The sequence below is a fragment of the Pteronotus mesoamericanus genome, unplaced genomic scaffold (genome assembly GCF_021234165.1).
Source record: "Pteronotus mesoamericanus isolate MK-2021 breed Mesoamerican mustached bat unplaced genomic scaffold, CSHL_Meso_final contig_263, whole genome shotgun sequence".
Lineage (NCBI taxonomy): Eukaryota > Metazoa > Chordata > Mammalia > Chiroptera > Mormoopidae > Pteronotus > Pteronotus mesoamericanus.
This window is the reverse complement of record NW_026555112.1, coordinates 6,604,039-6,624,748: the sequence shown is the minus strand read 5'-3', so window position 1 is coordinate 6,624,748 and position 20,710 is coordinate 6,604,039. Positions and strand designations below refer to the sequence as shown.

Sequence of the window (20,710 nt, the reverse complement as noted above, 5' to 3'; positions counted from 1 at the left end):
TGTCATGTGCAGATTAGAAAGGGTCACTCCAGCTGCCCTGCGGAGGCCACACTGCAGGGAGTAAGTGCGGAGGCAGGGCCGCCTTTAGGGAAGCTAATGCCACAACCCAGGTGAGAGCTGGCGCTGCCTTGGGCTTCCGGGGTAGTGCTGGGGGTGGCGAGGAGTGGAAGAACTGGTACGTATCTCGCAGATTTTACTGTTAAATAGATTTCTCTGTTAGGAGGCCCCAGATAAGGTTCTCTCCCCCTCCCATTCTGTCACATACCCCATCACATTATTTACTTCTGTGTTAATGACACCATATTTTTAATTACATGTTCAATCGCCAATTACTCCTCGACTGTGAGCTCCATGAGAACCGGGACCTTACATCTTATGTTTTCCAGTGTAACCTCATTGCCTAGCCGTGTCTGCCCCACGACAGCCACTGAATAAGTGATCTTTGAACGTGTGGGTGGATGCGCGAATGAACGAACGGCTGTGGCCTAAGCGGGATGCCTCCCACACAACAACACAGCCAACGGGTGTGAGCTGGTTGACTGGATTTCAAACTCCCACCACTGATTACTGATCACACTGCAATTTGCTTTACAGCCTGTGGCTGCTCAGACCACGGACAATGTGATGAGGGGATCGCAGGCTCTGGACAGTGCCTCTGTGAAGCAGGGTGGACCGGCCGCTTCTGTGACACGCAGACAGGTCTGCCACGGGAGGGGGCAGCCGCCAGCAGCGCCAGGCTGCAGTGGACCCTGCTGAGATCATCCAGCTGAGGCCGGGTCTGAGCAAAAAAAACACGGGACGATACAGCAGGTGTTCCCTTTTCCATGTGGAAAAGATGACTTGGCTATGTGGCCCCAGGCCTCAGGAAGTGTGGCGACTTGAAGGAAAAGTGGGTGAACGTATTTAATACCAGCCCATGAAACCAGCGGGCCATCATGGAAGGACCCACCTCAGGCAAAGAATGCAGGATAGGGCGGGAACGGCCCCTCGGGATCGTGGCCCCGAGCCCGGAGGCTGAGTGGTTTCATAGAAAAGGCGCAGTCTGGAATCCCCTACTGGACCCCTGATTCTGTTACTAACCAGACAAATGGCCTTAGGTAACCCGCCTGCTCTGAGCTTTGACGCGCTCATCCCTAAAAAGAGCGTGTTCCACATTTTGCAGGGGAACATGGTTGAAGGATTGGAGATGGTGGTTTGAATTTACAAACAGCAGCTGCCATTGTCATGTCGTCATTATCATTGTCATCATCATCTCGATCCTTATTGAGTAGTCATTTTTCTGAGGCCTCCCTCATGCCAAAGTCCTATTGCTGGCAGAAGGTCTGACACATCAAGGTTGAATTATCTAATGTGAATCACTGTTATTTCATCCTCCCTGAGGTCCGAAGAGCAAACTAAGCTCCTCTGCTGGGCTTTAGCAACCTGAAGTTCCAGAATGTCAGCAATATGGTTAATTCAGTTCCTCCTCCTCCCTCCCCCTGCCCCCCATCCCCTATCTGCCACGGGGCTTCCCGTGGCCTATTGATGCTGCAGCCCTACCCAGTCACCAAAGCTCCAGACCTCTGCCTCTGTGGAATGTCTCCTCCGATTTAACCATCCCCATCTGAAAGGAACCCTGTGCCCTTAGAACCAGAGAAGTAATGTGCCAAATTCATCTCTGTTGGCAAATTTTGAAGTACGAAGTTTTCATTGGTTGACCCTAAAGATAACATATTTGCATTTTAATCTCATTAACATTGCAGCGATAATGTCTTAAAATAAAGGAGTGATTTCAGAACCTCCAAATCTCCAGGTTAGAAGGAACCTTAGCAAATCACCGCATCTTCCCACCAAAAGGGGACATGTTTGAAGTACAGTGGAAGGGCAGAGAGAGTCTTGGAGAGATGCGTTACGTGGGTCTCAACTTTTCTCACTGTGACTCAAAAACAAATGGTGACTTTTTCTCTGTAGTTTTGCCCCCCGTGTGCACACCTCCTTGTTCTGCTTATGCTACCTGTAAGGAGAACAACACGTGTGAGTGCAACCTGAATTATGAAGGCGACGGAATAACGTGCACAGGTGGGTGCGCTTCGTGCATGTGTGGCACAGCAGTGTGATGCGGAAGCAGAGTGGGGCTCAGTCACAGTGCCTGGGCTCCATCCCGGCCCTTCTACCTCCTGCCTAGGAAACTTAGCAATACCTACCCTCTCTGTGACTCAGTCTCCTTAATGGGTTTGCTTATGCCTGAGGTCATGATTTGAAATTGCTTGGCGAACTGTGATGTACTTTATTTCATAGTGTTTGTCTAACCGTTTGAGTAATCCAGCCTTACTTCAAATAATTCAGAAGATACACTCCAGTGTTAAAGAAAAAAAAAAGTTAAACCTACGCATACTTTCACCACTCAGTGATGCACTTTGAACATTGCAATGTCTGTCTTTAGTACTTAGGACATGGCTTCAGCCACACAGAGACCCAAACAAACAGTGGTACTAATAAGGCTGGTATTTAGTATTTAGATATTTATTTTCACCTCACATAGCAGTTTGGATGGAGGTATCCAGGAATAGCATGGGGTGTCACTCTGAAAGGCCATCTGGAAGCCCAGGCTCCTCCTATCTTGTTGCTCTTCCATTACTCAGTTGCCTGGCCTGAGATGGCCACCACCATAAGCACCTCCCAGGCAGCAGGATAGAGATGGAGAGGAAGGAGATTTCAGGACACACCTAGGAGTTGCTAAAATCCTGTCTGCTCCTATCCCATTGTCTGGACCCTCATTATCTGTCGCCTCTAGCAGCAAGGGAGCCTGGGAAATGTGGTCTTTCATTGGGCAACCATGAGCCCAGCTAAAAATCTATTATAGATAAAGGAAACAATAGGTACTAGGGAAAAACTACCAGTCTTGGCCACAAGTACTTTCCTTTTTCATGAAAAATTTACTCCCAGAGATATAGACTTTCTTTACAAAAATGAGATCTTGCTATCCCTGCTGTTTTGTAATCTGCCACAAAGCAGTCTAGAAGTGGGTTGGCACCCTACAATGACAGCAAAGTCCCGGGTCTTCCTTTCTCCCCTGCCACCCTCAGGGTGAAGCCTTTTGTCCCAATGTCCCTTCTCTCAGGGTCTCAAGTGACCACAAGAACTCTAGGCAAAAAGGCAGGCAAGAGAAAGCAGAAGCTTTCTAGCTACCCCTGAGGCTAAAGCTAATCAATTGTTAGCCTGAAATTTTAGGGATCATGAAAACAAAGGTCCTAAGAGGCAGCACAACACAGTGGGGACAGCAGGGCTTTGGAGTCAAAGCAACCTGGCTTTAAATCCCAGCTCTGCTTCATTCTAGTTCTCTGAGCGTCAGTTTGTTCATCTGTAGAATGGGGTACAATGTCATCCTCACAGATGTTCCACAGTGTGCCAACCCGACGCACACGTATACACACGTAACTGTCCTGACGTAAAAAACCTGAACTCAAACAGAAAAGTGCTACCAAAGTGGAGCCTAGATGTGACAAAGGGGCAGAGGTGGACAGATGTCATCAGGCCTGGTCCATGAGGGTGTTAACCACAGGACATTAGGGTTTGCAAAGGTCAGCACAAAGGCCACAGGGCAGGGGGAGAGAAGATACCAACCAGTTGGGGCCCCTTTACTCCCCCCAGAGCCACTGGTCCTGGGGCGACCCATTCCCCAATCCAAAGCCCCAGTTACACAGAAAGTGGCTCACAGAGCCCTCTCTCCCCTGCTCTTACAGTTGTGGATTTCTGCAAACAGAACAACGGGGGATGTGCAAAGGTCGCCAAGTGCTCCCAGAAGGACACGAAGGTCTCTTGCCACTGCCCGAAGGGCTACAAGGGGGACGGCCACAGCTGCTCAGAGATAGACCCCTGTGCAGATGGCCTCAATGGTGGGTGTCATGAGCATGCCACCTGCAAAATGACTGGCCCGGTGAGTCTCTTCCCTGAGGAAATGTGAGGTCAGCTTCTTGTGCCTCACTCAGCCTGTCTTCCCCTCTCTGCTTCCCATTCAGCCTCTTCTAAGCTTTCTTTCCACCTCTATTTCATGTTAAGTCAGCGAGCCAAGTGCAAGGTGCCATCCTAGGCCAGAAGAGGGCATTGGTGGAAAAACCGGTGAAATCCACATGAAGTCTATTGTTTAGTTCGTAGCAATGTATCAGCACTAATCTCTTAGCTTTGACAAATGTACTATGGCGATGTAAGATGTTAACATTAGGGGAAGCTGTGTGGAGAGCGTATGGGAGGGACTCTCTGCTATCTTTGCAGCTTTCCTCTTCATCTAACATTATTCAAACTAAAAAGGTCATGAAAGAAAAAAGAGCTGGTTGAAGTGGCAGGGAAAGTGCAGGCTTGTGCACCCTGACGTCCTTTTAGAATGGAATCAGTGCCTGGTGCCCTGTTTACCTGGTGGAAATAGAAGATGGTGGGAGATGATGTCCATTGTGGTTATAAAAGTGAACATAAGAGTCAGATGGCTTCTGAGTCTTAGCTCCTGGACTTACACGTTGTGTGACCTGGGGCTGGCTACTTAATCCCCCTGAGCCTCAGTTTCCTCATCTGCAAAGTGGGCCTAATCCTAAGGCAGTTCTCATAGGATTGTTGTGGAGATTAAGTGAGATCATTCATTGATTCAACAAATGGTCATCAACCTCCTCCTATGCGCTGTTGCAGGGGGCCAGAAATGTTGCGATCTAAAGCTTGTATACGAGCAGAGGGCGGGGCAATGCTCAGTGCAGAAACGAATGCACAAGATGCTTTCAGAGAGCACCAAGAGTCAGGAAGAACAAAAACCGGCCAATGCGATAGAAGGGATTAGGAGACCTATCTTATTTTGGTGGGGGGTTTCGGGGGCTCTCTTTGAGCACGTAAAATTGGAGCTGAGATGTAAAAATGGCATTTCCTCATGATCCTGTACAAACACATGACATGGCAGGTACTTCATTCCCCCTGGACATTAGAGACACATGTTCTTGATCCATCTGAACTTCTCCTACACTAGATGGTGGCCCGCAGAGCACTTTGGGGTCCTGAGGTCCTAGACAAGGGGCTCGTTCACCTTTTCCATTCTCCCCACAGGGCAAGAAGAAGTGTGAATGTAAAAGTCATTACGTCGGAGATGGGCTGAACTGTGAGCCAGAGCAGCTGCCCATTGACCGCTGCCTGCAGGACAACGGGCAGTGCCACGCGGACGCTGACTGTGCCGACCTCCACTTCCAAGGTCAGTGGGCTGGGGGCTCCGGGCCCAAAGCATCTGGTCTTCAGGCAAAAGAAAAAAACAAATTTTTTTTAACTTTTAAAAGTAAAAATTTTAATCTCATTAAATTTTACAATTTAATTAAAATTTTTAAAAATAAAAAATTGGAAGCTAAACGGCCCATGCTGTTTGGTGCCCAGGAGGCAGTGGCTTCTGCAACAGAGAGGCGAGTAAGCTCAGAATTGGACCCTGAGCCGTGAGAACCAGAAGGGGCTTCAAAGGTCCAATGTACCAGCACTAATCTCTTAGCTTTCATTCTATCATGAATTTTCCTGATACTTGCTGTCTTCAAATTGCTTAGTAATCCCTGCAACCCCTCATTGGATTTGAATCTAAGGAACATAGTTTAGGGTTTAAATAACAAAGAGGAAGCAGTGGCCACATGCAGAAGCAATTTCTTAGTAGTTATGTTGATAGGAGCACATCGCTTGGCATGGGACCCACTTACTTCCAAGGATGATTTGAATAGCTTGCAATAAACCACCAGCTATAAGAAAACTAAGAAGCACAGAGGTACAGCTGATAGGGCATCTTGAAACCTGTTGGAGGAAAAGCAGTAAGGACCCACCAACTGGATCGGAGCCAGGGCAAGAGGGCCTTCAGTGTTTCAGAAAGTGACTCAGGCCATGGCATGTCATGGCCAATGGGGTGTCTCTGACTGGCTTAGGTTTGCTTTACTGGGGTGGTTTTTACACATCTCGATAAAGCTATTGACTCAATACCTAATAGGTACTATCTTAGTCCATTTAAGCTGCTATAACAAAGTACCAGAGATTGCATGGCTTAGTAACAACAGAAATTTATTTCTCACAGTCCTGGAGGCTGGAAGTCCAAGTTCAGGGTGCCAGCATGGTAGGTTCCATCCAGTAAGGGCCCTCTTCCGGGTTGCAGACTGCTGATTTCTCATTCTGTCCTCACATGGCAGAAAGGACAATGGAGCTCTCGGTGTTCCTTCTTTATAAAGGCTCTCTGCCCTTTCATGACCTAATTACCTCCCAAAGGCCCCACCTCCTAATGCCATAAAATTGAGGGTTAGGATCTCAACATATGAACTGGGCGGGGGAGGGCGGGTGTTGGGGAGCTGGGGGCACGGTGGGATACAAATGTTCAGCCCATAACAAATATTAAGGTCTAAGACACCTCAAATTTATTTTGGGAATGAGATGGAAGATGCATATAAGTAGGGAAAACACACAGGATAATGACATTGTCTACTTACAGGAAGATTCCCCATGTAATTGCAGAAATATTTTAGATTAATAAGACCTGGGAAACTAATAAGACAGAAGACAGCAATTTATCTCAGGCTGATAGTGCAACTGGAAGCAGAGAGAAGAGAGAAAAATTGAAACCAGGGACACAAACAGGGACCACCCATGGTCACCGCAGAACTGTTCACAATAGCCCAAAGGTGGAGACAACCCAAAAGCCCATCAGCAAATAAATGGATAAGCAAAATAAAGTCTATCCATACAATGGGCTATTACCCAGCTTTGAAAAGGAATGAAAGTCTGATACATGCTACAACACGAATGAATCTTGAAAACATTATGCTACATGAAATAAGCCAGACACAAAGGACAAATATATGATTCCACCTACAGAGACTTCAGTAGCTGGCCTTCCACTTTGAAAGTCCTTTAAAGTTCTTCACCGGAGGTACTGACCTGAGCAATCTCTCTTTTTCCCTGTCTAGATACCAGTGTTGGAGTGTTCCATCTACGCTCCCCACTGGGCCGATATAAGCTGACCTATGACAAAGCCAAAGAGGCCTGTGCCAATGAAGCTGCAACCATGGCAACCTACATACAGCTCTCCTATGCTCAGAAGGTGGGTCCCCAATTAGTGGGCACTGTGCAGGGAGGAGCTATGGGCTCTTCTTAACATGGGGACACTCAGGCTATTGCCTTCTTGTAGGGGAGTGCAGAAAGCTCCTGGAGCTATAATAACAATTTGTCACATCCATTGGGTGTCTACTATGTGTCAGGCACTGTGAGGGGTGATTTGTTGACATTACTGTCATCCTTACGACATCCCTGGCGGTCCAGATAGGGCAACTGAGGCTCTAAAAGGTTAAGTAATGTGTCCAATATCACTTAGCCAAGAAGTGGCATTTCCAGTATTCAAATGTAGCCCTGACTCCAAAAGTCTGTTCTCAACTGTGACATTCAACTGCCAAGGCAGAAGCACAGGCTGGGAGTGCATATATTACAGCTGGAGACAAGAAAAAATCAATGACCACAAGCCTGGGATCTCCCTGAACCCACAAAGCAGTTGAGTTTCTCTGGAATAGCTGGACTTCTCTGTGTCTGGAGGAGCTAAGAAGTGGGTCAATGGGGGTAGCCCCAGCTCTCAGCCACAGCCAGGTAAGAAATAGAGCTCTGGCCAGAGCTACTCTCTTGGCCCCAGAAACCAGAAGCCCTGCCCATTTGGAAAGGCCAGCACCTTGGAGCTACCTAGTGATTGCTCACTGGGAGCGGAGGGAGTTATCGTCTACACAGTACAGGTTTAGGACTCTTCCCCCAACCTCCCTCACTACCAAATCTCTCTACCTTTCCTCAGACCTGACATTTCTTTATCAAGGAACAAACCTTTGATGCCAGGACCCAGCATCTTGGATGGTCTGAATTTTTGCTCTCCTGCTTTCTGGTGGTGTGGCCTTCATCAAGCCATTGAAACCTCTGTCCTACTTGGCATGGTTTTATAAAGACTAAAGATAATATGGTACAGTGACCGGCGTACAGTAGGCCTTGAATTTTTAAGATTAAGAGCTCTGCGGTAGATGGCCTGGATTTGACTCTCAGCTCTGCTACTTGCTGGCTGTATGATTTGGAGCAAGTTCCTTAACTCTCCTTTGCCTCCACTTTCTCATTTATATGATAGCAATTTTTTTTTTTTAAGTTCCCATCTCAAAGGACTGGTGTGAGGGTTAAAGGTATCAATACATGAGAAGTCCTTGCAACAGAGCCTGGCCCAGAAGAAGCTCTCAACGTGATATGATGATGATGGTATTCATTAAAGTGATGATGAAGGTGTTAATGATGTTGATGATAGTAGTAAGAATGATTATGATAATGGTGATGATGATGATAGTGATCAGTTAGCATTCTGCCAATGCATAAGCAGAAGAATTGGCACCCAAAGGGAAATGGCTGAGAGCAAATCCTTTCTCAAGAGCAGAAGGGAGAGAAATAAATGTGAAGGACTCAGGCACCTACAAGAAAGAGGGGGCACCACTTTCATCTCTCCAATGGCTCAATCAACAAAAGCTTGATGAGCACCTCCTATGTCATAGGCAGAGGGGTACAATAGGAAACTTGAGCCCTAACCCCAACTCTGTGGAGTTTACAGTCTGTTGGGGGAATCAGACATTAACCGAAGGGCTCCACAACAGACAGAAAGTTGTAGCTGACCCGTGGGCACATCTGTGTCCCTACAGGCCAAGTACCACCTCTGTTCAGCAGGCTGGCTTGAGAGTGGGCAGGTTGCCTACCCCATAGCCTATGCCTCCCAGAACTGTGGCTCTGGCATTGTTGGCATAGTGGACTATGGACCAAGAAACAAGAGTGAAACATGGGACGTCTTCTGCTACCGGGTAAAAGGTAATTATCTCAGCCGCACTTCAGATCCCAGGCCACACAGCTGCTGAGCCATGCCCAGCCTGGCCAGCCAATCTCCACGGTGAGGTTGGCAGCCAAGGCCCCTGCCCCACGGAAGTGGGGCCTCATGTGCTCCTGCCTTCCAGATGTGAACTGCACCTGCAAGAAGGGCTACATGGGAGATGGCTTCTCGTGCAGTGGGAATCTGTTGCAGGTCCTGATGTCCTTCCCCTCGCTCACAGACTTCCTGACGGTATGTGCCGTGCCTGCTCGTTTTCACCTCGGGGAAGGAGTGCTTGTCTCACAGCGGGTCTCAGAGAGGCGAGTCCTTGAAAGAAGGCAGAGGCTCCAGTCAAGGTTAAGAGCAATGGCGCTGGAGCGCATTGCCTGAATTTGGAGCTTGAGTGGGCCACTTGTTGCATCGCCTTAAAGTTCCTTTCTCCTCTGGGCCTCAGTTTTCTCGTCTGTGAAATGGGGGTAATGATAGCACCAACTTCTTTGGAGCACTGTGATAATTAAATGAGGTACTATTTGTAAAGCACTTCGACCTGAGGCCAGCACGTGGAAGTGCTATGTTGGTGTTAGTATCACTCTCTCTCTCTCTGCACCTAGAGCGTTGTGAGAGTCTCATCTGCAGGAGTGAGATGTTCTTTTGTCTTCATGGGCAGGGCGGCCACAGTCAGCGAAGCCTGCCTGGCGGTCTCCCCATATTATCAGCCTGGTATCCGCTTGTATTTTGCCCTGCACTTAAAGTCACTTCCATAGGCCACAAGTTATGTCCAATGAAGAGAAAGCCCCAATTAGAGGAAGATTCAGCGTTGATGGATCAAAGATCTGAGCTAATAATAATAACAATAACAAGGAAGCTAACACTTCCTGAGCATTTACTTTGCACTGAGCGCCTTCAGAGCACTTTTCTCTCAGTTCACAGAATGTAAGCTCTGTGAGGGGAAGGATTTTCTCTGCCTTGTGGCTTACATGTATTAGGTGCTCAACAAATCCTTGTTAGAAGGAATAAATCTTCACGAAGCTTTAGGAGGTCACTTCTGCTATTATTCCCATTTTGTAGATACAGAAACTGCAGCTTAGGAAGATCATAGACACAGCCAAGGAGAGTAGACTAGGCATAAATATAGGGCTTGCAGGATCAGGGCAGAAGTTAGACCAAGGAACCCAAAACGGTGAATCACTGTCTACAGACCAAGGGTATCCATCGCACTGGTCTGAAAATCAAGGTGACTGTAATTACTCTAAAGATAATCACCCAAATCCACAATTCTGCCGTGTGGGAGCTTGGCTTGTGACAGCATTTCAGAGAAAAGACTGTCAGAATGAAACCCACTTGCTATGTGCCCTTGAGCAAATTAATTAACTTCTCCGGCCATTAGCAGCCCTGTCTGCACAATGACTGAGTTGAGCTGGGTGGTGTGATTTCTCATTTTTTATAATTTGTTCAGTGAGTATTTACTGAGCACGTACTATGTGCTTGTGCTATATTAGTGAACAAAATACACAAACAAAATAAACAAGTACATAGTGTTGAATGCTAGAAGCGGGAGAAGGGGGGAAAGGCAGGGTGGGGGAGGGGCGCCACAGGGTTTCCATTTTGCATAGAGTGAGGAGGGAAGGCCCTAGTGAGAAGGTGACATTTGAGGCAGGCGGATTTGAGGAAGACCGTTCAGGGAAGAAGGGACAGCCAGGCAAAGGACAAAAGGCCGGAGCGCGCCAGACAAGTGGGAGCAACAGCAAGGAAACCACTGCGGCTGGAGCGGAGCGGGCGAGAGAGAGGACGGCTGGATGTGGGGTCAGAGGGCCTCCCGCGTCCAGCTTTGGGCCTCGCAGGTCGTTGTGAGGACTTTGGTTTTTCCTCTGAGTGAAACGGGGGGGCCATTGCAGGGCTTTGACACCAGGAGGCTCAAGGTTTGACTGAACGTTTCAGAGGACTGGGCAGGCTGCCGCATCGAGAATGCTCGGTGGCTGTGATTGAGGGCCGTAGGGTTCCCTGGAGGAAGGAAAAGTGCTCCTGAAGCTCTGCCAGGGCGCAGTCAGAAGAAACTGCATAATGTTCTCCAGGTCCACGAGAGAAAGACAAACACCGTATGATTTCACTCATACGTAGAATCTAATGAACAAAGTGAACTAACAAGCGAAATAGAGACAGACTCATAGATAAAGAGCAGGCTGGCAGCTCTGGGGGTAGGGGGATGGGTGGAGGTGAAAGCGGGGATAAGGGGGGTAAATGGTCATGGGGGAGAATATAATTAAAAAAAGAAACAGCAGACGCGTGGCAGCTGAGTTGGGGCTAACGGCAGGAATTTTCCAGAACGGGTGATGGGGTCCTCTGCAGCTGCCGCGTCCCCGCACACCGCTGGCGCGCCTGATCACCCCCTTGCCCCCCCCAGGACATGCTGGCCTACTCCAACAGCTCAGCCAGGGGCCGGGCATTTCTGAACCTCCTCACCGACCTGTCAACCCGCGGCACCCTCTTCGTGCCCCAGAACAGCGAGCCAGCGGGAAATGAGGTGAGTCGGGCCCCCGCTGCCTGTGCTGCAGACCAGTCGTTCTAGCTCGTATCAGTTAGCCATCCCCACAACAAGGCCATGCCACAAAGCACCCCGACACTCAGCAGCGACTCAGCTCTGTAGCTCCCGCACCTGCGGGTCGGCGGGCCGTTCTGGTCTGGGCCAGCCTGCTCGTGTGCCTGAGACGGGCTGGCTGTCGGCTGATCTCGGCCGACCGGTGTGGGGCTCTGCTCCTCGGGGCCCGGGCCCTCCAGCGGGCCAGCCAGCCGGGGCCTGTTGCCACGGCAGCAGCCGGAGTGGTGGGTGCAAGCCCGACCCTGCTAGCACTTCTCAAGCCCCTGTCTGGTCACGTTTGCTGACATACCACTGGCCCAATTAAGTCACACAGCTGAGCCCAAAGCCAGAGTGGGAGACCCTGAGAGGCACATGGCAAAGGGCAAGGACACAGGAAGGGACGCAGAACGAGGGCCACTGATACAACCAATCCGCCACCCCGAACGTCATCACACGTGGCACACGGAGGGACTGACGATGTGTATTCAGCCTCCCACAGACAGCTGTCCTGCGGGCTCTGACAGCCCCGGGCCCTTGTCACCCCCCAGGGCCTCGTGGAGCAACACCTCTGCCCACCTGGTACCCACTCAGAACCTGCTCTTCCCGGGACACTGCTGGGAAGCTCTGCTTAGGTCATAAGGCTGAGTCTCAATGCCACATCCTAGCCAGAGGGGACCTCTAGGGCCCAGACACCAAAAGCCTGAGAAAAAACCTGACCTTTCCTGATCAGCATAAAGCCAAGGCCATGAGAAGTGACTTTTTTTCTATGTCATCCTTATCATTAAAAAGAAAAAAATATCGCTTGGCCTTTAAAGAGCATTCTTGTGTTGCTTCTTGCCTCTCAGAAGCTGTCTGGGCGGGACATTGAGCACCACTTCACCAACGTCAGCATCTTCTTTTACAATGACCTTGTCAATGGTACCATGCTGCAGACTAGGCTGGGAAGCCAGCTGCTCATCACCTCCAGCCAGGACCAGAGCCAACTGGTATGAAAAGTCTTCTGAGCTTATTAGAAGAACTGGAAATAACACATGCAAAGCTCCTAGCATACAGTAGGTGCTTAATAGATGGCAGCTATTCTAATGTGAAAGTACTGTAAACCTGCAGCAAGGGGATGGTGTTAGCTGCATACCATAGCACACCACACTGGCTGTGAGGCCACCGCTACCCCTTGGGAAATAAGCCATGGGTGACCACCAAGCCTCAGAAGCCGGTGATGAGGAACTATAAATGCAACCACTTTAAAGCTGTCTGACCCACCGCCTTCGCTTCTGTCAGATTGTCAGCCTATCCCAGGCATTAGCTGGTGAGCCTTGAAGTCACGTAACCTTACAATGAAAACTACTTCGGCCACTCGCTAGCTTCAGGAACCTAGACAAGCCATCCAACTTCTCTGCATCCCAATCTCAGCCGAAAAATGGGGATGATGGAATGTGTTGATGATGTTGAGGATGGTGGTAATGATGATAACGTTTTGTCAGTGGTGATCATGGTGATGGTGTTGAGGTCAGGCTATTGATGTTGATGGTGACGGTGGCGGGGATGATGGTGACCATGACAACCGTGACGTCAAATCATAGGCTTTGGTGGGGATTCAGTGATTCAAGGCTTTTGATGTCTGAGAATAGTGCCTGACATATAGTGAATGTTAAATAAGTATTTTTTTTATTTTTACCTAGTAAAAGATTTCCATTGTTGAAGGTTGGTGGTTTAGACCAGTGCTTCTCACACATTGCCAGGCATTTAAATCACCTGCAGGCGTGTTAAAATGCAGGTTGTAACTCAGCAGGTGAAGGGCGGGGCCTGAGGTTCTGCACTTCAGTGAACTCTCAGGGCACCGCCCACACTACACGCCAGCGGATCACACTTTGATCAGCTAGGGATTCGATCGCTTAAAAATTTTCTCTTCTCCAGTGTGGAGGGATGTTCAGGGCCATGGATCTGGAGACCAGAGGCAAGGGGTTTGCCACTTACTACCTGGGTGATCTTGGACACACCGTTTTCCCCCGGAACCCTCACCTATCAGACAAGCGGACTGGGCCAATGGCCCCTTAGGTTCTCTGCCTCTCTTAGATCAAGTCAGGCGCACCAGGGCAACTATGTGCTCTGATCTGAGTCCTGCTGGGGAGCAGAGTCCTGTGCTGCCTATTGGCGAAGACAGGCCTGAAACCCAGGCTCCGAGATCTCAGGCAAAATGAACAACTTCGCTCCAGGGAAGGGCCATCACTGGGGGGAGAAAGAGCCCAATAACCCCCGATCTCCATCAGCCTCCTCTTATTTCCCTAGGAGACCAGGTTTGTTGATGGAAGGACCATTGTGCAGTGGGACATCTTCGCCTCCAATGGGATCATTCATGTCATTTCCAGGCCTTTAAAAGCGCCTTCTGCCCCAGTGGTGAGTATCCAGGGCTCCCTGGGAGGGGCCAGGGAGAGCCCAGCGTCCACTCTCCAAGGGGCAAACCATTGCTGGAAGCCCTGCACGCCGCTCCCCTGGAGACCAGAGGTGCCTCCCTGCTCAGGGCAGCTGGCCTCGTGGACACCTGCCCTGGTTCGTCCCACCCCGGCTCCTGCGCGTTAGCAACACAACCCCGGTCACCGTTTGTATTTGTTGAATGAAAGGGACAGGATGGACCCATAGAGAAACCACTGGAAGGGAAGTGAGAAATCCTGAGCCCCTCCACTTCATAGCTGTGTGGCCTTGGACAAGACGCAGAACACCTCTGAGCCCTATTACCTGCAAAATGAGGGTCATAATGCCTTCCTCCCTGGGTTCCTGGGAGGACTGTGAGTTAACGTAAAATAATCGGGACAGTCCCTGGCACACAGTCCAGGGACTACGTAAGAGCTGGGTGGTCGATGTTGTTAGTATCCTAACCTCCTTCCAAAGCCTGAGGGAGGGTGAGCACAGCTGGACACGGGGAAGTTCCACAGCAGAGTAGTAAAGCTCAGAAACTCCAAAGCCAAGCTGGCTTCAAAGCCCAGCTCTGCCGCTCACTGCCTGTGTGATACTGGGCAAGTGCTTAACTGTTCTGTGCCTCAGTTTCCCCATGTGAAAATAGAAACAATAATGGCTGTCCCTATTTCTCTGAGCTACTATACATTTAAATAGATTATTTCATTCAAGGATGTGGTAGAACAGAATCTGGCAGGAGTAAGGGAAGATAGATGCATGTTAACTATTTTATCATTAACTTTACTCCACCTTGCTCCAAGATGCCCAGGCCAGCGAGAACAGGATGGGCTCTGGAAAGCACACCTCTTGGGGGAGTCACCAGATCTAAGTACCACCCCCTCCCCTTTCTGTGTTCAGACTGCAGCCCACACTGGCTTGGGAACAGGGATATTCTTTGCCATCCTCCTGGTCATTGGAGCCATTGCTTTGGCTGCGTATTCTTACTTCCGACTGAACCGGAGAACAGTTGGCTTCCAGCACTTCGAGGTAGGAAGGAGAAAAACAGGAACGTGGCGGTGGGGGTCTTCTCTGCAATCCAGCCCCTGGCTCCCAGCTACTTCAGCCGATACTGCTCCCAAGAGCTCACCCAGCGTGGGTGCTTGGCACACACCTCCTGCCTCCAGGGTGTGGTCTCTGCCCCAAGAGCAGCCACAGCGGCAGCCTCGAGCCTCTCTTGCTGGCTGAGACCGGGTTTGGTCAGGAGGGTGCTGGGCTGCCAATGGCACAGATTCTACAGCCTGTCTGCCAGGGTCTGGCTTGGATGCAAATTCACCAGAATGCATGCTTGCCTTGGGGGATTCACGAGACAGACGCCCACCGTGATGGACTGAGGCTTCAAGGCTGAGTGTGAGGATGGGGCCAGGGTCAGGGACCTGCACCGTGGGGCTTCCTGCTGCAGCCAGCGAAACACATTTCACCCGTTTGAACTGTTGAGCCCACATCTAGGTCAGCAGGTCTTGGCTGACCAGGGAGCGACCCTGAGACTGGGCTCAGCAGCAGCACGGCAGCTGAGCACCCTCCCTCATGAGCTTCCCACCCCTCCCTGGCCTCTCCTCCCGTCCTCTGGGCCCCTCCTCCAGGCACACCCAGCAAAGACTGAGCACAGCCCCCAAGCAGCCGTGCACTTCCTTCTAGCAGACAGCCTGCCTCTGTGTAAATTCCAAGGGCAAAGCTCAAAAACACCATTTTTAGCACAAGTGTATACACTGTATGAATTCTGTAAATTGAGTTCAAGGGCAGACAAAACCACTCGGGGTGGTGGAAGTCAGAAGAGCAATTACACTGGGTAGGACTGCATTTGGGGGGGAGCGGGCGGGGGGGCGCAAGTGGCGTGAGGGCACCTCTTGGGGGGGGGATGGAAATGCCCGATATGCTGATTTGGGTGGTGGTCACACCTGGGTGGACATGTTAAGAAGTCGTTGAGCTGAACACTTAAGATTGGTGTAGGTCACCCTATGTGAGTCAGACAGGGTTTGTTTTACCTGCCAACTCGGAAGGAGATGTCCTGCCCTGGGGACAGGCTGGCTCTCAGCCCTGGTGCTTGTCTTTCTGAACAGTCCGAGGAGGATATTGACGTCACAGCTCTTGGCAAGCAGCTGCCTGAGAATATCTCGAACCCCCTGTATGAGAACACAACCTCTGCTCCCCCAGAACCTTCCTACGACCCCTTTGTGGTGAGTCTGCATTATTTATTTAAGAACAGGTTCCACTGGGTACAGGGGAGTGACGTCTCTCAGTGGAAAGCTTCACACCAAGAAAAGCTCACTTCTAGAACAGTCTGGGGCAACAAGCCTAAAAGCCAGCGTCGCAAGTGGAGGGAGCCACGCGGCTGCTCAGTGTTTCTGGGTTCCTTTGGGTGGGTGACAGAAGCCCCAGCAATAAGAAGTAGGGGAGAACCAGAGGGTGCCCCACACCAACCTCACAGTCAGGTGACGTGTCACGAGGAGAAGGAATGAGCTAAATTATGCCGCACACATTGATGATGTTGCTGCTGGGAAATAAGACGTAAAGCCTTTGAACGGTACGTTTCCTTTGGTTATGCTTTAAACTTACATTTACATGGTTGTCCAAGATGGTCCTGCCTGTTGTCAGAGCGGCTTCGGGCTTTAGGAGCTCCGTTCCTCTGATGATGTCTTTTCCATCCGGGGGTGCACGCTCTGCCCTGGTTTTCGAGAAGAGGGCCGTTTGTTTCTAGAGTTGGTGATCCTTGGACTTAGAGGGGGCCTCCACTGACTGCAACCCAGGGGGACCCCACGTCAGGGTACCGCACTTACACTGAATGTGGAAGGTATACCCTGCCTGCATTGCCAGGTCTGGGCTGAGAAGCTAGGGATAAAGTTGAATTCTTCCTTTTATATAAAGATAAGAAAAACTGACAGCTGGTATGCTGAGTGCCCTTGCGTACCTCAGCAGACTGAGGTGAAGGCCTTATTCAGGTCTAAGGAAATACTCAGCTTGTATGAGTCTAGAACCTTCCTGCGATAGTAACCAAAACCAGAGAGCTGTTGTAATAGTTTCTTGCGAGGACGTATGCTGTCCCTCTCCCCAAAGCCTGTATTATGGTTGTTGAATTTTTGTAAGTTGCACTGAAACATTACAAAAATATTTTATTGCACCATTTGAAGCTCGTGCAGTGCATTAGATGACATTTTTCTGCAGTGGCCAAACGTGAATACTTGCGGTTCTGACTGTCTGTGGTACTGCAGTTGCAATAGATTGAAAAATAACCACATCATAAATCCTATTTTATTCTTTAATCAAACCCATGTAAGTGTTTCTGGTCTAAATTGCAAGGGTAAGTTCAGCTAGATTGCATGCATTAATATTTTATTTCTGCAAGCATGATGCTGAAATCAGCCTCATTTAAAAAGCAGAGGGAAAAAAGCCACCCACCCTGTTCACCATGCTGCGTGCCTTCTCAGCCAAGGGCTCTGTCAGCACTGCGCAGGAGAGGCTCACCTGAGGCAGGGGAGAGAGTAGCCTCGAGGCAGGATTCAGGCCACATGGCCAAAATGATCCAGTAACAGGAACACCAAGCCAAGGGCACCATCCCAACAAGTGGCATGCTAGAATCTTGTGCCTTTTGTATCCGTCGCCAACCCAGACATCTCAAAGGCATCCATTATGCTAATTAACAAAATTTCAGTGCTCATCAGAGGGAAAGACAGCAGGAAGCTTCGGCAGCTGCCTCTGAAATAGGGCTTCTGACGGACTCAATGCTCAATGGCCACCCCTGGTTCAACATGAAATTTCAACCTAAAAGGAGTTTTATGTCCTTTTAGGTAATCATAGGAATAGCCACTATTTGTGGGGTGCTTATACCTTTCTTAATATAGTATCTAATTTAATCCTCACACCTATTACGACTTTTTATAGGTGAGGGAACTACAGCTGAGTTTCAATAATCTGTCCAGGGCACACAAGCTTCGAACAGCAGTAACTGTCCCCACAATGGAGCCTCTAACAGCTAAACCATCCTACCTTCCAACACGAGACATGAGACGGCCACGTGCAGGAGCGTTCCCACCACACATGTGTGCACAGGGCACTGAGGAAGAGTCACAGCTCAGGCTACAGAGGAAGAGTTTTCCTCAGTCCTCTTAGTCTCAGGCTGGGTCTGAAAAGTAAACTGACAAAGACTGATTCACAAGAGAAAAGCATATCCATTTTATTGCATGTTTACATGTAAATGGGAGGCTTCACAAGAGAATGGAGGCCCAAAGAAGCAACCAGAGCAGGAAGCTTTTATACCTTTTAGACAAAGAAACAATACATTGGTGAAGAATTGATAAGACAAAGAGGTTTGGGCCGGGGTAGTAAATGGTGAAGAAGTAACTAGGAAGACAAGGTCGGTTTAACCAGATTGGCTTGTACAGGTTTCCTGGCCCCAAATTCCTCATCTCTGGTGGTCAGAGTGTCTTCTTTCCTCCTGGTACAAGGATCACAGGGGAGTTTTATGACCTGTGTTGCAGACGCTGGGGACCAGGGAGACGAGGTCAGAATGACCTCCCTGCTTCTGCCATTACTTTTTTAATTTCTCCAGCCAAGGTGTCGCATTTTGGAGTAGTAGGTCCTGAACCTCATCTGGGCCTCAGACCAGTGGCCAAAAGAAACACTCAGCCTGGAGAGGTTCAGCGAGCCGGGGGCGCGGGGCCCTCTCGGTGCGTTTCACAGGCCTCTCTTTCCAGGACTCCTCCGAAGACCCGCAGCTGGAGGGCAGTGATCCGCTGGGGGCGCTGTGAGGGCCCAGCCCGCTGCAGCCGGCCTCGCTCCCGGCCACCTGGGCACCGCGGCCTCCTCGCAGAGGCTGCCAACTGTGAATCCTCGGCCCCTGTTGCCTCTGGGGACCGGCAGGTCCTTTAGCGTTTTGAAGTATATGAAGCACTCAAGCCGTACCTCATCTCTTTGGTCCATCTGGGGGGTTTTGTTTCGTTTCTGTGGGTGAGGGACCGTGTGAAATCCACCCACCAACTCAGGGGACTTCTCCCTCCTCTGACCTTTCGCTGTCCTTCCTGTGTACCCTTAGGTGGATCTTACTCCGTTCTACCCAACTCGATAGTAACTGTGCCCTTGTCTTATTTTCCTATTAGACTGTAAGCTCCCGCAGGCAGGCACTCGCCCATTCACCTTGTATCTCAGCCCTTGGTGCAGTGTCTGGCACATGAAATGTGCTCAATAAATGTTTATGGAAAAGAAGTAGAGTCCACGAAACAAGTCTACTATTTTGGGAAACGAACAAAAATACTGTTTGCCACTGAAGGGGTCAAGCTTTGAAGATAAAATCCACTTACTGGACTTAACTAGGGTCTTTTCAGCAGCCAACATCTGCTTCATGACTTATTTCGTAATTGTTTTGTTTGTGTATGCATTAAGAAGACACAATAAACTGCAACAATACTGCTTCCCAACCACCAGGATGGCTGCAATCAGACAGACAGATCATAACAAGCGCTGGTGAGGACGTGGAGAAATTGCAGTCCTCGTACATTGCGGTGGGACTGTAAAATGGTGCAGCGCTAGGGACACTTCGGCAGTTCCTCGAAAAGTTAAGCACAGAGTTACCATATGACCCAGCAATGTCACTTCAAAGTGTATATATATAACCAAGAGAGATGAAAGCATGTCCGCATAAAATTACACACACACGTTTAGAAAAGCATTATTCACCATAGCCAAAAAAATGGAAGCAACCCAAATGCCCATCAGCTTATGAATGGAGAACCGAATTGTGGTATATCCGTATAAGGAAATGTCACTTCGTCTGAAAAGGGACCTAAGTGCTGAAACACACAACATGGATAAAACTTGAACACACTGGAGCACATACGGTACATTCCATGTATATGAAATTTCCAGAACAGACACATTCAGAGACAGAAAGTAGATTAATTCATAGTTACCAAGGACTGGAGAAGGGCAGAATGGGATTAACTGCTACGAAGGGTGTGTTTATTTTTTGGTGAAAACATTCTGCAATTTTAGTGGTGATGTGCAGGACTCTCTGTGCTACACAGAATGTCCACGACACCAGGTCCCTGCCCCCACAGTGCCCTTAGTGCCCCCCCATGACTGTGACAACCAAACGCCCTCCAACCCACCCACCACACATTTCCAAATTGTCCCTTGGGGGTTAACTACTGGCTGAGCATGGGAATTTCTGCAGGGACGGAGAAACGAAAGGCTGAGACTCCTCTCTGTTCTTTCCCAGCCCACGTAACTTTGTCCTACATCATCGTGGTTTTTGCTGAGTCAAGTCCAAAGTTCTGGAAGCCCCAGAGCATCTTGTAAGCTTTCCACAACTCCAGGAAAGGGAAGAAGTCCCAGTTCCAGGAAAAAGAACAGCCTACCATCTCCTCTAGGACAACCTGTCGTGGTTGGAGGGAAGCCACGTGTCCAGGAAGTCGCTCCCCAGAAATAATGTGGCACAGATTTGCTAGGGGGTCCACCAATGCCACCATCACGGGTACCCAAAGGCAAGTGATCGGAAGGAGAAACAGCAGGCTATCCATGGGAAAGTGACAGAGTAAGGGCCTGGCTGAGGGAGAGGTCCAGGGTATCGGGGTGTTCACACACACACATGCACACACATGCTTAAACAGATTTTTTAAAAAAGCTCTTCAAAATATTTAAATTTATCCAAAACTCAGTATTGCTCTGCCTTTGTAGCACTCCCTCCTAATTCATTCTTATTCAGAATTTTCTTCCCTTAAAACACCGCTTCCAATTTCCAGCTCACCAGGTACTTTAAAGGCAGGCAAACACGTGGGTGACCACCTTCCCCTGTTCTCAAGGAGGGAACTGTCTGTGGGAGAGAGGAATTCCAGGCGGGGTGCCTGCGGCCCACC

At 49.6% G+C, this 20,710-nt stretch overlaps 1 protein-coding gene across 1 annotated transcript in view; it reads left to right on the top strand.

Annotated features, from left to right (window-relative positions):
* STAB2 (stabilin 2) overlaps positions 1-18,936 on the top strand; it is a 123,834-nt gene extending 104,898 nt beyond the window's left edge. The window contains exons 57-69 of the mRNA XM_054574617.1: positions 595-699; positions 1,951-2,058; positions 3,723-3,916; positions 5,062-5,203; positions 6,936-7,069; positions 8,679-8,841; positions 8,985-9,091; positions 11,241-11,360; positions 12,260-12,400; positions 13,701-13,808; positions 14,724-14,852; positions 15,923-16,039; positions 18,554-18,936. Of these exons, the coding sequence (XP_054430592.1) occupies positions 595-699; positions 1,951-2,058; positions 3,723-3,916; positions 5,062-5,203; positions 6,936-7,069; positions 8,679-8,841; positions 8,985-9,091; positions 11,241-11,360; positions 12,260-12,400; positions 13,701-13,808; positions 14,724-14,852; positions 15,923-16,039; positions 18,554-18,607 (1,622 nt within the window). The 3' untranslated portion in view covers positions 18,608-18,936. The remainder of the gene's footprint in view (positions 1-594; positions 700-1,950; positions 2,059-3,722; positions 3,917-5,061; positions 5,204-6,935; positions 7,070-8,678; positions 8,842-8,984; positions 9,092-11,240; positions 11,361-12,259; positions 12,401-13,700; positions 13,809-14,723; positions 14,853-15,922; positions 16,040-18,553) is intronic.
* Positions 18,937-20,710: the final 1,774 nt, after the last annotated feature.